Source organism: Aureobasidium subglaciale (genome assembly GCF_000721755.1).
Source record: "Aureobasidium subglaciale EXF-2481 unplaced genomic scaffold scaffold_11, whole genome shotgun sequence".
In the NCBI taxonomy this organism is placed as follows: Eukaryota; Fungi; Ascomycota; class Dothideomycetes; order Dothideales; family Saccotheciaceae; genus Aureobasidium; species Aureobasidium subglaciale.
The window spans coordinates 765,167-779,629 of record NW_013566984.1 but is presented as its reverse complement, the minus strand read 5'-3'; the positions used below and the strand labels follow the sequence as shown (position 1 = coordinate 779,629).

General features: G+C 50.4%; 5 protein-coding genes across 5 annotated transcripts; 3 read left to right on the top strand and 2 right to left on the bottom strand.

Moving 5' to 3' along the window:
- Nucleotides 1–176: 176 nt before the first annotated feature.
- AUEXF2481DRAFT_5444 (uncharacterized protein) lies at nucleotides 177–2,246 on the bottom strand (the record flags this gene model as incomplete). Its single annotated transcript, XM_013487976.1, has 1 exon — nucleotides 177–2,246. One exon carries the CDS (start codon nucleotides 2,244–2,246, stop codon nucleotides 177–179), a length of 2,070 nt encoding a protein of 689 aa, XP_013343430.1.
- Nucleotides 2,247–2,539: 293 nt separating this feature from the next.
- AUEXF2481DRAFT_40477 (uncharacterized protein) lies at nucleotides 2,540–4,944 on the top strand. The gene has a single exon (XM_013488109.1). The coding sequence runs from the start codon at nucleotides 2,672–2,674 to the stop codon at nucleotides 4,598–4,600; it is 1,929 nt and encodes a 642-aa protein (XP_013343563.1). The 5' UTR covers nucleotides 2,540–2,671; the 3' UTR covers nucleotides 4,601–4,944.
- A 714-nt stretch (nucleotides 4,945–5,658) lies between these two features.
- AUEXF2481DRAFT_240649 (uncharacterized protein) lies at nucleotides 5,659–8,672 on the top strand. The gene is made up of 2 exons (XM_013488248.1): nucleotides 5,659–6,350; nucleotides 6,405–8,672. Exons 1-2 carry the CDS (start codon nucleotides 5,943–5,945, stop codon nucleotides 8,253–8,255), a joined length of 2,259 nt encoding a protein of 752 aa, XP_013343702.1. The 5' UTR covers nucleotides 5,659–5,942; the 3' UTR covers nucleotides 8,256–8,672.
- Nucleotides 8,673–9,656: 984 nt separating this feature from the next.
- On the bottom strand, nucleotides 9,657–10,685 carry AUEXF2481DRAFT_5441 (uncharacterized protein; the record flags this gene model as incomplete). Its single annotated transcript, XM_013487975.1, has 1 exon — nucleotides 9,657–10,685. One exon carries the CDS (start codon nucleotides 10,683–10,685, stop codon nucleotides 9,657–9,659), a length of 1,029 nt encoding a protein of 342 aa, XP_013343429.1.
- Nucleotides 10,686–10,976: 291 nt separating this feature from the next.
- AUEXF2481DRAFT_40474 (uncharacterized protein) lies at nucleotides 10,977–12,918 on the top strand. Its single transcript, XM_013488108.1, has one exon. The coding sequence runs from the start codon at nucleotides 11,103–11,105 to the stop codon at nucleotides 12,750–12,752; it is 1,650 nt and encodes a 549-aa protein (XP_013343562.1). The 5' UTR covers nucleotides 10,977–11,102; the 3' UTR covers nucleotides 12,753–12,918.
- The last annotated feature ends 1,545 nt before the right edge of the window (nucleotides 12,919–14,463 follow it).

Below are 14,463 nucleotides of genomic sequence, written 5' to 3'. Positions count from 1 at the left end.
AAAAACATGCCAACCCAAGATCAAAATTCAAGCGCTCCAGGAAAATGCAAACAAAACGCCGGACAAAATGCAGACAGAACGCCTATTCGCAATGCGGACGAAAAACACAAACCACCACTTCTATTGTTGCCGACGCCAGGTGAGTACTCTTGATACAAGTTGTCCTGTCTTCACAATCATATTGTTGGTCGTGAAAAGTTGGGATTGTCTCTGGCCATGGTCAATGTGCCACGTTTGCCCATGAGGTCAATGCCACTATCCATCTCGCTGCCGACGCTTCGTCTGTCAGGCTCGCCAAAGTCTGGTAGCGCGCCTGGCCGTTCATCAATACTATGGATGCTCTCGGCATCGTCGGCTTGGGAGGAAGCGTCATCTACATCATCTCCGTCGAGAATACGCCCACCGAGCTGCACCTCCGAAGATGCGACCTGGTAGTCGAGGGCTTTTCTCCCATCTTTAATGAGCCCCTCGGTTCGGTAGAGGCAACGCTGTAGGGACTGGTTCATTCGTTGCGTGTCCAGCAAAAGTTCGCGATGGCGACTTAGGTCAAGACGCAAGCGCTTCTCGTCGTCGGCTCGCTGCGCAGCATCGCGATCAGCTTGAGCGCCTGGAGACAGTGGCAACGCGGAGGAACTAGTCGATTCTTCATCAGAGGTATCCGTTTCGGGCACTGAGTGAAATGGACTTGACGGACGAGCGCCCCCGTCATCGTCGTCAAAGTCAGGTAGGTCATCTTCCTCGTCGAGTAGTGACAAGTCGCCTTCAGCACCGCTTGGCCTTCGAGGGACAGCAAATTGGCCGGCTCTACTCAAGCGACGAAAGCGTTTCAACTCGGCTTTTTGTTTCCTGAGCTCCCGCTCAAGAGACTTATTGATGGCTAAGAGAGAAGAGTTTGAGATTTCCAAATCAAGAACTTTGCGTTCGCGACGTGCCTCGGCATACGGGTCAACAGAGAGAACATCGTCTTCAGGAGAGTCATCAGAAGGTGGCGCGTCGACTGAGCCATCATGTCCGCTTTCAGTCAACGGTGTAGGCGAGTCGAGCGAAGCATTCTCATCAAGGGGTTCTGTGATGGCAGGTATAGGGTGTGATTGACGACGATTTCGATCAGGAGTTCCCATGTCTATTGAAGAAAGACTGGTGCTTCTCAGATGTGAGCTTCGCATCGAGGCATTACTAGTTTTTCGCTGAGTAGGTTGTGCGGGTTGAAAAGGTAGGGGTGGACCTCCAAGAGCGAATATCTGGGACGCGCCCTTCCGATACGACAAGTGTATATTGTTCTTTGGAGGCGAAATGGGAGTCGTAAAATAATTCGAGGCGGATGAGACAGCACTCAGAGGGGGTGAAACAATATTTGGAGTAAGCGCCGAGTCTGAAGGAGCAGGTGACTGCACGAAGAGCTGGGGAGAGCGCAAGTCGGTGACGGCAGATACGTTGGACAAGACTGGGGAAGAACTTGCATGTGAGGGTGGTCTGCTTTCCGAAGCAGCATGTTGACCATTGGCGTACAGAAACGACGGGGTCTTTCTCAATCTGGGAGGCTGAACTGGAGCAGCAGGCTGTGATTGTGTTTTGGCGTCGCTTGCATGAAAGAACATTGAACTCGAGTCTTTGTCTAATTTGACCGAAGTGGGACGGGAGGTGGGCAAAGGAGAGACTCTCTGGGGAGCGGAGACGTGCGGTTGTAAGGTCGAGGCATTCGATCTCGCAGAATCCGGTGTTTTGACGAAGCCTCGCACTGTCGGAGCAGTCCTTGTAGTGACGGCAGGCGGACGCGAAACATTGGCGGCCGTAGGCCTTGCAGGGCCGACTACACTCTTCGCTCGATTAGATGCAGTGAGTTGCGGACGGCGCACAGCGGGTTCGGTGTTCGTGGGAGAGATGACCAGCGGCCTCTTTTGCGCATGACTCGGCGTGTTGTTGGAGGGTGTTTGTGATGTTGGCGTCGAGCTTATGATATACGCGGTTCGTGCCTTTCCAGCCAAGGCTTGGGGCGTGGTATGCGTAGAGGCGACCTGCGCCGTCGGACGTGTATGGGAGAGGGGTGACGGCGTGGGTTTGTGATTGTTTAGTTTCGGTCGAAAGTCCGACTCTTGCAGTTTCGGACGAAATGGCGGTGTTGATGTCGTGTTTGTTGCATCCTGCGGCGGACGAGGAGTGTTCGGCGCTCGAGCGAGGGTGGGTTTCAGTGGCACTCCAGAGCGCGTCCCAGTGCTATTCGACGTCGCATTGCGGTTGTTGGCCATGATGGGTTATTGTTATTTCAGAGGGTCCTGTCGATTTGTCTGCACAAACGTTGCCGACGACCATCCAATCATGTCTACAGCGGTACCTCAGAGTCCAAGTGCCGGTGCATGTTCTCGAGTCTCATGGGTAAGAGAGCGGCTCCTGCCTACTCGAATTAGAGTGTTAAACGTCGGTTGCCGTGGTTGTCAGGTCCTGGAATCTCCAGAATGACGCTCCTGCCCACTAAAGCCTGAACGGCCCGCGAACTTTGTCATTCTTTTCTCTTTTTCCTCCTTTTTCCTTCGCGACTTCCCCGCGCTCGCGCCTGCTTCGCGAATCTGCCCGTCTGCTTGAGGCAAACAATTTGAGCGGCTCTTGATCTATCTTGCCAAAATCGCGCTGCCATCTGGTGACCATCACCTGATGCGCAAGTCTACAAACCGACATGGATGGCCCTGTCCGCCATGACACCATCGCTGATGCTGTCGATGACGCTGAGCCTGCCACCACTAGCCCGACTGTGCCCGATGCCAGTCAGCACCATACACTAAAGTATCATCTCCTAGGCCCGTCTCTCACAAAGTCTGGCCAAGACGATGTCGATCAGAAAAAGGTGTCGGAGATCATCTATGAAGCATCCAAGGGCAGCAAGTACTTCAACAACGAAGAGGCCAGGGACAAGACCTTAACCATCAAGATCAATCGCATTCTCGCAAAGAAACGCCAGCTTGACAGGATAGACCTGAGCTACGACTTGCGCAAAGCAGACGAATACGTACAGAAGCTCGAATTGAGCCGTGACCTGACCCAGATCATCGTCCATGTCGATTGCGATGCCTTTTATGCCGCTGTGGAAGAGCTCGACCGCCCAGATCTCAAGGACGTTCCGTTCGCTGTTGGAAAAGGTGTCTTGACGACCTGCAACTACCATGCGAGGAAACACGGATGTCGCAGTGGTATGGCTGGCTACATCGCTGACAAGCTCTGTCCTCAACTCATTCACATCTCGCCAAACTTCGAAAAGTACTCGGCCAAAGCGAAAGAAATTCGTGTGGTCCTCGCCAGATACGATGCCCGCTTTGAAGCTGCCAGTGTCGACGAGGCCTATCTCAACATCACACCCTACTGCGAGGAACACAACATGGATCCGGAAGATGTCGTCCAGCAGCTGCGTGCAGAAGTCTTCGAAGAATGCAAAGTCACCGTCTCTGCTGGCATCGCTGCAAATGCAAAGCTGGCAAAGATCTGCTCCAACAAGAATAAGCCTAATGGCCAGTTCAAGCTGCCTTCAGACCGCGCAAGCATCATGTCATTCATGAAGGATTTGCCCACGCGCAAGGTGAACGGCATCGGCCGAGTCTTCGAGCGTGAACTTGACGCTATCGGTGTCAAGGCTTGCGGAGACATCTTTGCCGAACGTGCCTACATGTCTAAACTCTTTGGTGAGAAGGCGTTTCAATTCTTGATGGGTGTATATCTCGGACTTGGCAGGACCAATGTTCAGCCTGCAGAAGAGTATGAGCGCAAGAGTGTTGGCACCGAAAGTACATTCAAGGAGATGTCCGATCCACAGCAGCTTCGCGACAAGCTCCGACATGTTGCAGAAGAGTTGGAGAAAGACTGTGAGAGGACACAATTCAAGGGCAGGACACTAGTCTTGAAAGTGAAGTTGCATACATACGAGATCCTCACACGCCAGGTCGCGCCGCCCAAAGCCGTGCATATGGCTGACGATTTATACAATTTCGCCTTGCCTATGCTTGTCAAGCTGGAAAAGGATATCCCCAAATTCACCCTACGCCTTATGGGACTGAGGCTTACATCGCTAATTAGCATGAAGAAAAGTAACATCGACACCTTTTTCGCCGTCAAACCACAATCCGCATCGAGAAAGCCGTTCGTACCTGCCGGCGAAGGCGAGTGGGAGCAATGGCCTGACTCGGAGTTTGAGGAAGCCGCTCGCCAAGAGAAGCAGGACGACTTGGAGACCATGGAAAGGATGAGTCAAGAGTACAGGGATGAGTACAATAATACTCCGAAACAGTCAGCAGCCGGACACGCAGGTACAATAATAGCAAGCGTGCCTGCAGCAGCATCTGAAGATAAGGGCAAGGACGACGAAGGCGATCAAGAAAAGAAATGGGATTGTCCCATCTGTAGTCAGCCGCAGTCTGCTGATCCTGTGCTTTTCAATCAGCATATAGATGGCTGTCTTTCAAAGCAGACGATAAAGGAGATCGTTCGTGAGACTGCATCACCGTCGGGCTCTCCACAAGGTAAAGCTTCAGAGCTTGGTCAAGGGAAGAAAAGAGGTCGACCTAAGGCGGCAGACCCTCAGCCAAAGCGGCCCAAGAGCGCCTTTTTCTCTCGATAACGCCCAATGCGTAGTCTGACTTCAGACTGCGCTCCTATACTCGATAGACTGTTTTAATCCTTGCTATACCAGTGCATCATTCAGCTTCGCCTGCAAAGTCCGAAGCGTGCTCGCTCGGCATATCCAGATTCACCCACATGATTAGCCGACTCGTAGACCGTACGCGATTTCAGCTTTGGAGTGTTGCGTGTATGCAGTAGATACGAGAGCATTTAATCCTACCCTTACCGGGCTGCAGAATATCCACTATCGAGCCCTACCAATGTCCGAGACATTTCGCTGAGCTGTTTTTGAGCCTCATCTTGTGACACAGCGGGGTCAACTTGAATCTTCAAACTGTTTCCGACTCTCCTAACCATCTTCGCTCTCGCGCTTTCCACATCTCGACCATTTCTCTTTGTGTTCTGTCAGTTATGAACCTTGCGACAATCCACGAGCGTGTTTGTGTGCCATAATTGGAGATGCGAGTCAAAAATGCATCTACGAGGCAGTTTTGCGAATCTCCGAAAGGCTAGTTACCTTTTGAGACTGGCGTTCATGCAGGTCCGGACAATACAATGACCCAATCCGGATATCCACATGGAATATGGTTATGTCGAGTGACATTTTCCGACCTGTAGCTGGAATATTGTCCGAAGAGCTTGCTGGAGTTGTCTGTAGGAGCCCGACGCCACAGGTGAGGGATGAGGCTCGCTCTCGCCTTCCACGCGACTTGAGGAATCTAAACTGGGAAGTCGGCATGTAAGTGCATGGAAGAGAGCTTGACTGCATCATCACAGCCTAAATCTGTTTCTGCACATGCTGCGACTAAGCTAAGCGACATGCTGTCAAACCATGTTGTACGACAATATGCTTTGCAGATATGCATTCTGTTTGAAACCACAACGAAAATCACATCTAAGCATTGTGGTTGCGAGAGACCTGACAGCACAGGATCATGCTATTGTAGCAATGGCAAAAAACACGACATATCCCAGCGAACCAAATGTATGGATCTGACAAGACAGACGCGTCTTGCCAGCACATCCATGATTTGAGACTATGCTGATGCCACGGCACACTCTTGCCGAACACTAGTACTATCTCCCGCCCCGTATAAGCCCCTCTCATACCATCGCTCTAAGCCGCTTCATTCGGATATGTACGACGACTGGCTGGGCGTGAGGGATACGTACCACCCTTGACATGGTAGAATGCTGACAAGCAGATACGAAACTCCGAGAAATCCTTCACGTAGTGGATATACCATGAATATAAAGAGCAGATCATGTCTGCCCCAGATTGATCCGCAGCAGATCATTTCTACTCCTTCTTTCTTATTCTGTACAACTTGAGCATCATTATGAAGTCTGGCTTCGCTCTGGCGGCTCTTGCCTTTGGTGGCATGAGCCTTGGCCAAACAAGCTCTGCCGTCGAGGTTGACGGCGCTACTACGACACTGGTCAGCAACATTGACCCTTCAGATATCGCAGCTCTTCCTGAACCATCGATCCTTGGACCTCCAATTGGTGTTGTCGATGCTGTATCTTCAGCTACATATGATGCGGCTGAAGCGACCGCCGCAGTTCTCGCCTTAGTTGAAGCAGCCACCGATGCTCAGACCGCCGTCATGGTTGCTGAAACAAGTGCTATTGCCCCGACGAAGACACCCGTCGCTGATGCTACCATCGAAAAGCGCTCGTACATTGGTGGCCTCTCTGGCAACGTTCAGCGTCGCGATACGAGCTATCCCATCGATACCTCAAAATTTGTATGCATTGCTCATCATGTAATGCACTCGAGTCTCTGCTAATCATCTCACTAGAATGTTCCCTCTGGGTATACTCCAGCATTTATCAGCTTGCAGGGCTCCACCCAGGCCAATGGCTACTTGACTTATAAGACATTGTCTACTTATGATCCTAAGCAATGTACAGCTGCTTGTGATAAGATTAGTTCATGTCAATTTGCCAACATCTACTACGAGAAGGATCCTGACAGCAAGAACAACCCTGTCGATGTCATCAAATGCTCTCTCTACAGCATGCCCCAGACTGCCTCCACTGCAACTAACAAAGGACAATGGCGTGGCTCTTTCCATGTCTTGGTCACTGGTAGCAACGGATACAACAAAGCTGCCAAGCCCACTGCTCCTTCTGGCTACTCTCTTGACACTCTTCCAGGCGCTGTCAATGCACCAGTCTATGACAGTGCCGGTCAATGGAGATTCATCCAGCCTGTCTACCTCAACTCTTATGATCCTGCTCTTTGCGCTGCTGCGTGTGACAAGCAGACTGCGTGGGACAAGTCTCAAGCTCCTGATGATTGCAACTACAAGACTTGCGTCTACGCCAACATGTATATTCTATCCATGGATGGAGTGCCAAAGACAGTTGTTTGTGCACTTTACACCGAAGCCACTGACGCGAGCTATGCCACCAACTTTGGATACTCGACCGACTCGGATTCCTACCAGGTTTCCAACTCGATTGCTTTGACCAACACCACTGCGGTAAAGGCCGGCTATCCGAAGCTCTGCGCAGCTCTTCCTGGCGATATCGATTACCTGAGCAGCGTTGGCTCTGAGTTCTGCACAAGCTACCTTGGATACGTGCCCCCAACCGCGACTGCTGTAGCAACTGTAACTCCTGGCGCAACGACAGTCTTTGCAACCGCGACTGAGGAGGTCACCGTCACTTCTGTATACTCCACAGAGACTGTCCAGGTCACGGGAGCCCCTCAGAATAATAAGCGTCAAGAAAGTGTGAACATTATCACTACCACGGTCGAGCTACCATTCATCACCGTTAGCGACAACGAGACCATGATCGACTACATGACCAGCGTTTTGACAGTCAATGCTGCTTCTACTGCTGGTGCTAGTATCACACCTGCGGCAGTCGATCCCGCAGCATCAATTGCAGCCCTCGCAAAGCGTAGTGCTATCCCCACTCCCTCTTCCATCGTCGGCTGGCCATCCCAGAAGATCTCGTCTGCTTGCTCTCAGATCGCCACCGGCACCATCACGGTCACGCAAACCGCCACAGCCTCCGGCTCTGTCGTGACAGCCACGGACGCCACAGTAGGCGCAACAACAGTAACCTCCATCGTCTCCACTATCACCATCACCGTAGGCGACAGTGCAAGCTCCACCACCAGCGAGACTTCCTCTCCTACTTCCGCGCCCGTATGTCCCAAGACTTCTGGCTCTCAAGGCCAACTAAGTCTCGGTGGCTATTCTCTAGGCTTCCCCACTCCTATCGACTTTAACCACGATCCCATCCTCTGGACCTCCCTCGGCTCTTTCGGCGACGAATTCATCTACGACACCACAGGCTCCTTCCTCTACCACCTCGACACTGGTTACTGTCTCGCCCTCGGCGCCGCCACAGCCTCCAAGACCCCAAAATACAAGGATAGCCCTTTGACTTTGAGTGAATGTTCTTGCTCCACCAGTGGCTCAGAGACGCAAAGTTTCGTCTTCAAAACGTACAACGTTGGCAAGGGAAAGAACAAGACTACAAAGAGTTGTCTTGCGGCTCAAGGTGATTACGCGAGTGGGAAGGGACCTTATTTCCCTAAATTGACGGATTTGGGTGATGACGAGTATCCTTTCTCTGCTACTTATGCGGGGACCAAGTTGGATGCTTGCATTACTTTTGAGGTGGATGCTTAAAGTAAGACGTGTTATAGGATATTAGGGTTGAATACATAAGAGTGTTTCTCTGTTCTTGTTCTTGTTTGCTGGGAGGATCATTTGTTTTTAGCATGAATATAAATTGCATGGTTCTGTCATAGATTCGAGTCGTTTCAAGATGTCTTTTTGTGCGAATGCCATGGGGCTGGTTCTGAATTAAACCTTGAGACGTAGCCATAACATGGACTCATGATTTCAGTCATGCTTGTACTCTGATAGTCTCGTGCTCTTGCGCAGATCAAGGCAGTCCAAGAAGGTGTTCATAGAGCAGCGCACGTGAATTTGTCGCAGAAGCAAATAGAAGCACTGTCTGAGTATTCGCCATGACCCGTTTGCATATCCCTAATCACAACAATCTATCTACATCTCCCAAAGCTGGTGTACATCCTTGTTGTATCGATTGATCCGGACTAGTAGCTAGAAATCTGAAAAGTACGGTCAATGACCATACCAGTATTCTTGGGTGAGACCGGATGGTGTAAAGGCTCTTTCGACAGCCATCCCTTCCTACGATGATGTGTCATGATTGACGAGAATAATTACTCATGAGTCCTTGCCGCAAGATGCTTGATGCAGAAACCAACTATTCTTACAGAGCTCGTTGCCGCTCTATGCCACTGTGAAGTAAGATAGGGGCGACAAGTCCTAGCATACAGGGACGCTGTTGTATGGATTGGAAGCCTCAACCCGGCTCTGGCTTAGAGCGGACGTCTTCTGACAACACTCCTGACATATTCCTACTTCTTGCCCATCGCTCCCTCATGAGATTGCAGACGCACAACAACACGCTGTGACACAAATTTTAACAGGAACATGATCTTGCGGCATTGTGTGAAGAGGTTCCATGAGTCTTGGCACTTTGATCAAAAGAATTCAGAGTCACCAAAACTTCAAAACATCGACCATCACCCACGCAAAACATGCTATACCGCCCTTGTCGGCAAAAGAAGATGTACTGGTCAGTACGGGGGTCGAACCCGCGACCTTGGCGTGCCGTATATCGGAGGACATCGGATGATATCGGATGATATTAGCACCACGCTCTAACCAACTGAGCTAACCGACCTGTTTGATGAAGAATCGGTGGCCAGGTAGGTCTAACAAACAACAGAACAGAGCGAGGCTAGATATCAGACATCTCCAGGACCAACCTCATGTATGAATGTCCAATATATTGGACAGCGTGCAGATGAATCACCTCGGCATACCGAGAGCAGAGTTTTCTCAGTAAAGCCGAGATTCTCCCGAGGCAGCGGGGTCGGGCAAGCACCAGGATGGTGGAACGGCCCAGTGGAGATAGACAAGAGGTGGCATGGTCAAGTGTCCAAGGCCAGGAAGGTCTTCGTTGTAATGAGGCGAGCGAGAGTTATCTGAGCCTTTTCACACTTTTTCGCCTCTCATCCAAGTCGAGATGACTCTCTTACCCTGCTCGAGAGTACTGGCTTGGGTATGCAAAGCACCCAGTACATCTTTTCTGGTGACGTCGAAGCTCAGATCCTTGCAAAGCTGCTCCAATTGGTCGGCTTGAGCTCGAGGGACGATCTCATCTCCAGAAGCGATCACCATCAGAATCCTAGGTGGACATGGCGCATCTGCAATCGTGCGCAAGGCTTTTTCGCTGTCCCACCAGCTGCGAAGGAAAGGCCAGAGGTGTTTGTACGGCACCCACCAGTCAGGGTAGATTGCTGCAAGCATACTTTTAATGCTGATGAACGGCGTCTCCAAGATGAGCCGGGATATCGGAGCAGTGTTGGTATCTTTTAATGACTCCTGATACTTCGACGCGGCATATGCAGCGACTCCAGATCCAATGCTCTGGCCCCAGAGGATCAATTCAGTACACTCTGGATCCTGCCCATAGGTTCGGATAGCCCAATCGACAAAAGCTTGGGCATCTTTCTCAATGCCACGTTGATGAGCACGTCCTGAAGAAGACCAGTATCCGCGATAAGACAGTGCGAGTAAGGTCCAATGGTGTGGAGAATCTTTTGCCGCAGCTCTGAGGATATTCGAAAGCATTGGTGTGCGAGGCGGGATGGAAGCACCGTTACCCTGGAAGTAAAGTACAACTACCTGCTTGTCCTTGTTTCGAACGGGAATCATCGAGTCCTCTGGACGCGCGATAGCGACAGAGAGTTTCGTGCCATCCGATGATTTGATCTTGTGCTCTTCCCAAGACACGCCAGCCCATGTCTTTGAATAGTCATCCAGTTTCTCGCGTCTTGAGCCTGGAGGAAGAGATGGCATGTAGATAATCTTGTTCTGGAACAAGACCATGAGCAAACATTTGTGTATCCAATGGCCTATGAGAAGGCCCACAAAGACCCCAGGAACCAGTATGAAGGGCGAGACACCGGCAAAGATAGTTCGTCTTTGATGGTTGAGGACGTTGCCACGGGTCAACAGCATGGGGCATGGACGCCATATGGCGCTTGCATTGTGCCAGCCGCGGCTGGGTCGTACGTTCACTGCTGATCTCAGACATCCATTCTGTCGAATATCGCGAACGAATAAACAGGTCAGTCGCGATTTCATGACAGTTGGCCAGGCTGAGAGAAAGGTTCAGCGGTAAGGGTGCGTGACTTGCTTGGGAGGCGGTGACGTCAATGAAAGCCAATCAAAGTGCGCCTTCGCATCCCCTCGCGTCACCCACCAGTTTCGCGTCTTGGAATTGATTCAATAAGCAGGAACAGGTTCACTGTCCAATTCTGATTCTGTCTTGTCGCGCTCCAATCTGACATCTCACAGACCTGCATATTTCAGTCTACACATACTGATCGTCCCGCTGTGATAAAGATAAAGTGATTGGCTCGCGACGCCGACAACATGACACGCATCACGCGCGGCACTCAACCCCAGCTCTCGGAGTCTTGGGCAAACATGGACGATTCTCGAGATGACGTTGCAGCCATTACATCGGAAGAGGAATTCCAACCGCGTATTCGAGAAGCGTACTACAACTCTCACAAATCTGTGACCTTGCCAAAATCACCCCCTCAACAAGTCTCGTCGCAAGGTCAGTCATCTTCGTCACCTCGCAAACGGGATGCGTTGCAGATAAGCAAAGAGCCCGAGTTCGTCATGCCCACTCCTGAGGCCAGCGGATATCTAGACGATCCTCCGAGAAGAACACCAACAAGACAGACTCCAAAACCGGCGATGCGAGCATCAACTATTCGAAAATCTGTATCTGCCAAGCGTGTCACTCCTGTTGCTCAACCCGAAAGACGTGGACGCAAAACTGCCAAAACTACCACTCAAACCGCGTCGCCTGACTATGTCCAGTATGTCTGGCGCAACCTTTTCCTGCCTTTGCTCAAATATGTGCTATCAGTCTTCTCAATTGCTGCAAATGCTCTGAAACCACTCCTTGGCTACACATTGATTGTAGTACTGATGGCAGTTGGCATAGGCATTGCAAAGACCATGTTGGTCCACAGTGTCACTAATGCGCTATCTCCGTTGTGCAACATACCTGGAGCTGGCTATCTGAATCTTCCGTTTTGCGTCAACAATTATCATGATGGTCACAGACGCCCAGTCGAGTTTGACAAGCTAGTCGTCACGCAGTCAAACTTCGAGGAGATTTTGGAATCTTCTGTCCATCAAGCCGCTCTACCGATGGCCATGAAGAACTCTGAGCTATCCATCCGCGACTTGCGCACCGTGGTCAGGTACTCCAGCTTAGGTTCACGCAACGAGCTTGTCAATGAGTTTGACGGGTTCATCGAGACGGCTCGCCAAGCTAGTGACGGCTTGTCGCAGTTTAACTCTAGAATTTCTCGGGCATTGGATGGCATACTCTCTGCCAACCGCTGGACAATGAAAGTACTGCAAGGTATTGAAGCCGCCCCAGAATCCGATGGTATCATCCCTCGTTTCTTTTCGCAGTATTTGTCTGCCTTCTCTCTGGCTGTACCTCAACACTCTTCGGAGGATGTCATCTACGACCAATACATTCGACACACCTCGGAAGTCGAAGAGCAGATTCAAGTCTGTATCCTAGAAGCCAACACACTCCTTGGAGTTCTAGAGAACCTCGATGAACGCCTGCTTCAAATATCAGACATTGCCCATCGCGAGGGTCTCAAGGTCGAGGACGCCAATCGCGAACTCTTGGGTGTTCTGTGGACTAGGCTCGGCGCCAATAGAGGTGCACTAGCGAAGCAGGAGCAACAGCTAGCAACTCTGAACGACGTTGGCAGATATCGCAAGACGGCTATGCAGCATGTCATTTCGACACTTGTCAAGCTCAAGGACATCGAGAACAATCTCAGTCAACTCAGAGATGATGTTGCTGCACCGACTATTGTGGACAGAGAAAGAATGCCTTTGGAGATGCACATCGATCTGATTAGCTCTGCTGTTGATCGACTACAAACCGTTAGGGATGAAGGTCGCAAGGAGAAGGATAAGATGCTCCAGAGCAATTTTGAGCAGATCGACAAGCAGTCTGCCAATAAGAGGATTGGATAGCAGGAATATGAGAGGCAGGTGGTACGATGATCGACTATAACACCGCTTGGTAATGACACAACCAGGATACTAGCAGGAGGACCGCACAGGCGCTGGTCATATTGATTAGTAGTATGATATAATGACGCTATATAATAATAATCTCCCAAACACATGACGTGTGAAGCAAAGCGCGGAACTCTGCAACGTAACCTGGTATATTTGAGAGACATGACTTCGTATAGTGTATCCCCTGCTGACTCGGACATCATCGCGCCTTCCTTTGTTATTGTCATTGTGCTTGCCATTAAACAACATACCTCAGAGTTTTCAAAGTTACAGCAACGGGGCATTGTCTTCTAGACCTGTCATACATTCGTTGCGACTGTTGCTCGTGTCTCTTCACCTCCTTCTCTCTGTTCACATGCAACGGTATATCAGTAAAGAATTCTGCCCTTTCCTTATATCAAGTCTACTACATCACCAGCAAACATAGTCAACTCTATCACATTGCGCATTATGGCGGCAAGGCCCGTTGCTGATGTCACTCGGCAGATAGATCAAAGTGTGTATCCGCTCTCGCGATGAAGCAAGAGAGAAGAGAGACAGAGGTCCACGACTCTCGAAGCAGTTGAGGTATTCCGTACGGATAGATCCTAGATCTACTTCGTAGAAGAGATCTACGGGTACTCGTACATATGAGGACGTAGCGATGTATAGAAGAGTTACTGACCTGGGCCGGCTGTCAAGTCCAATCGATATGCGACATAAACGTGTGTGAAGCAGCGCTCCGGAATGTTCGCTTGGACGAGACGAGTGGTATTGCAGAACGAGCAACTTACTAGAGAGTCAAAAGTCCAGAAGTCGAGGGTCACATGGTAAACACGATACTCCGCTAGAACAAAATCACACAATGAGCCTTACTTCTAGCTGCACATGATCAGAATTTGATCACAAAGAGTTCCGTATGCATCATAGATTTATGTCGATCTCGGATGATCATTGCGAATATATGCCTACTACTGACATCGTAAGGAACCTCATCATAGTCTGAGTCTCGAACACGTTCATGCCTATAAAGCTTCTCCCGGCCGTGGCCCAATACTTGTCGGCGAACAACCCAACCTGGACCCGACGGTCCCCAAGGCCGGAAGACCGATGTCCGGACTACCAAAGCCTTCTTACGAGATAGTAGGTTGGTTCCGAGTCCCAGCAAGAGAAAGCGATCAAGGAGAGAGACAAGTCAATGAACATTTAGGAAGGTCTTACATTGCACCGGCGGTTATTCCTATGTTGACATGGACAGTCCCTGGAAGGGCATTGAGACAGGGGAGAGTCATTGACCTCTATCTGCCCCTATAGCTCTTGAGCCACTAGGACAATCTTCTGTCTCAATCTTCTGTCTAGAGCTGTTGCGAGGACTCATCCAGCCTCCAAGCTCTTGTCGTGTTCGTAATCGATTGTTGTCTAGTAGATGGAATTGGTGGCCTTTTTATACTTATCTACATCATATCACATGCTCTGGGAGATTACATCTTGCGCCTCGACAAAACAACGAGAGACACATTCGATGGCGGCCGTGAACCTTTTGAAGCTACTTCTCCAACAACAAAGCTCTTGAGAGGGTTTCACAACTGTGTATTGCTTGCTCAGAATCCAAGCAAGCACGCAGCTTTTGAGAGTGCTCAATGGTGAAAGTTTGGATGGATGAAGTGCATATTTCCAGATCTGT

What these genes read in the sequence shown, in the direction of transcription:
- AUEXF2481DRAFT_40477 (XM_013488109.1), top strand. Translation starts at nt 2,672, where the DNA reads ATGGATGGCCCTGTCCGCCATGACACCATCGCTGATGCTGTCGATGAC.
- AUEXF2481DRAFT_240649 (XM_013488248.1), top strand. Translation starts at nt 5,943, where the DNA reads ATGAAGTCTGGCTTCGCTCTGGCGGCTCTTGCCTTTGGTGGCATGAGC. An exon ending in CCATCGATACCTCAAAATTT is followed by an intron (nt 6,351 to 6,404) that starts GTATGCATTGCT and finishes TCATCTCACTAG; the next exon opens with AATGTTCCCTCTGGGTATAC.
- AUEXF2481DRAFT_40474 (XM_013488108.1), top strand. Translation starts at nt 11,103, where the DNA reads ATGACACGCATCACGCGCGGCACTCAACCCCAGCTCTCGGAGTCTTGG.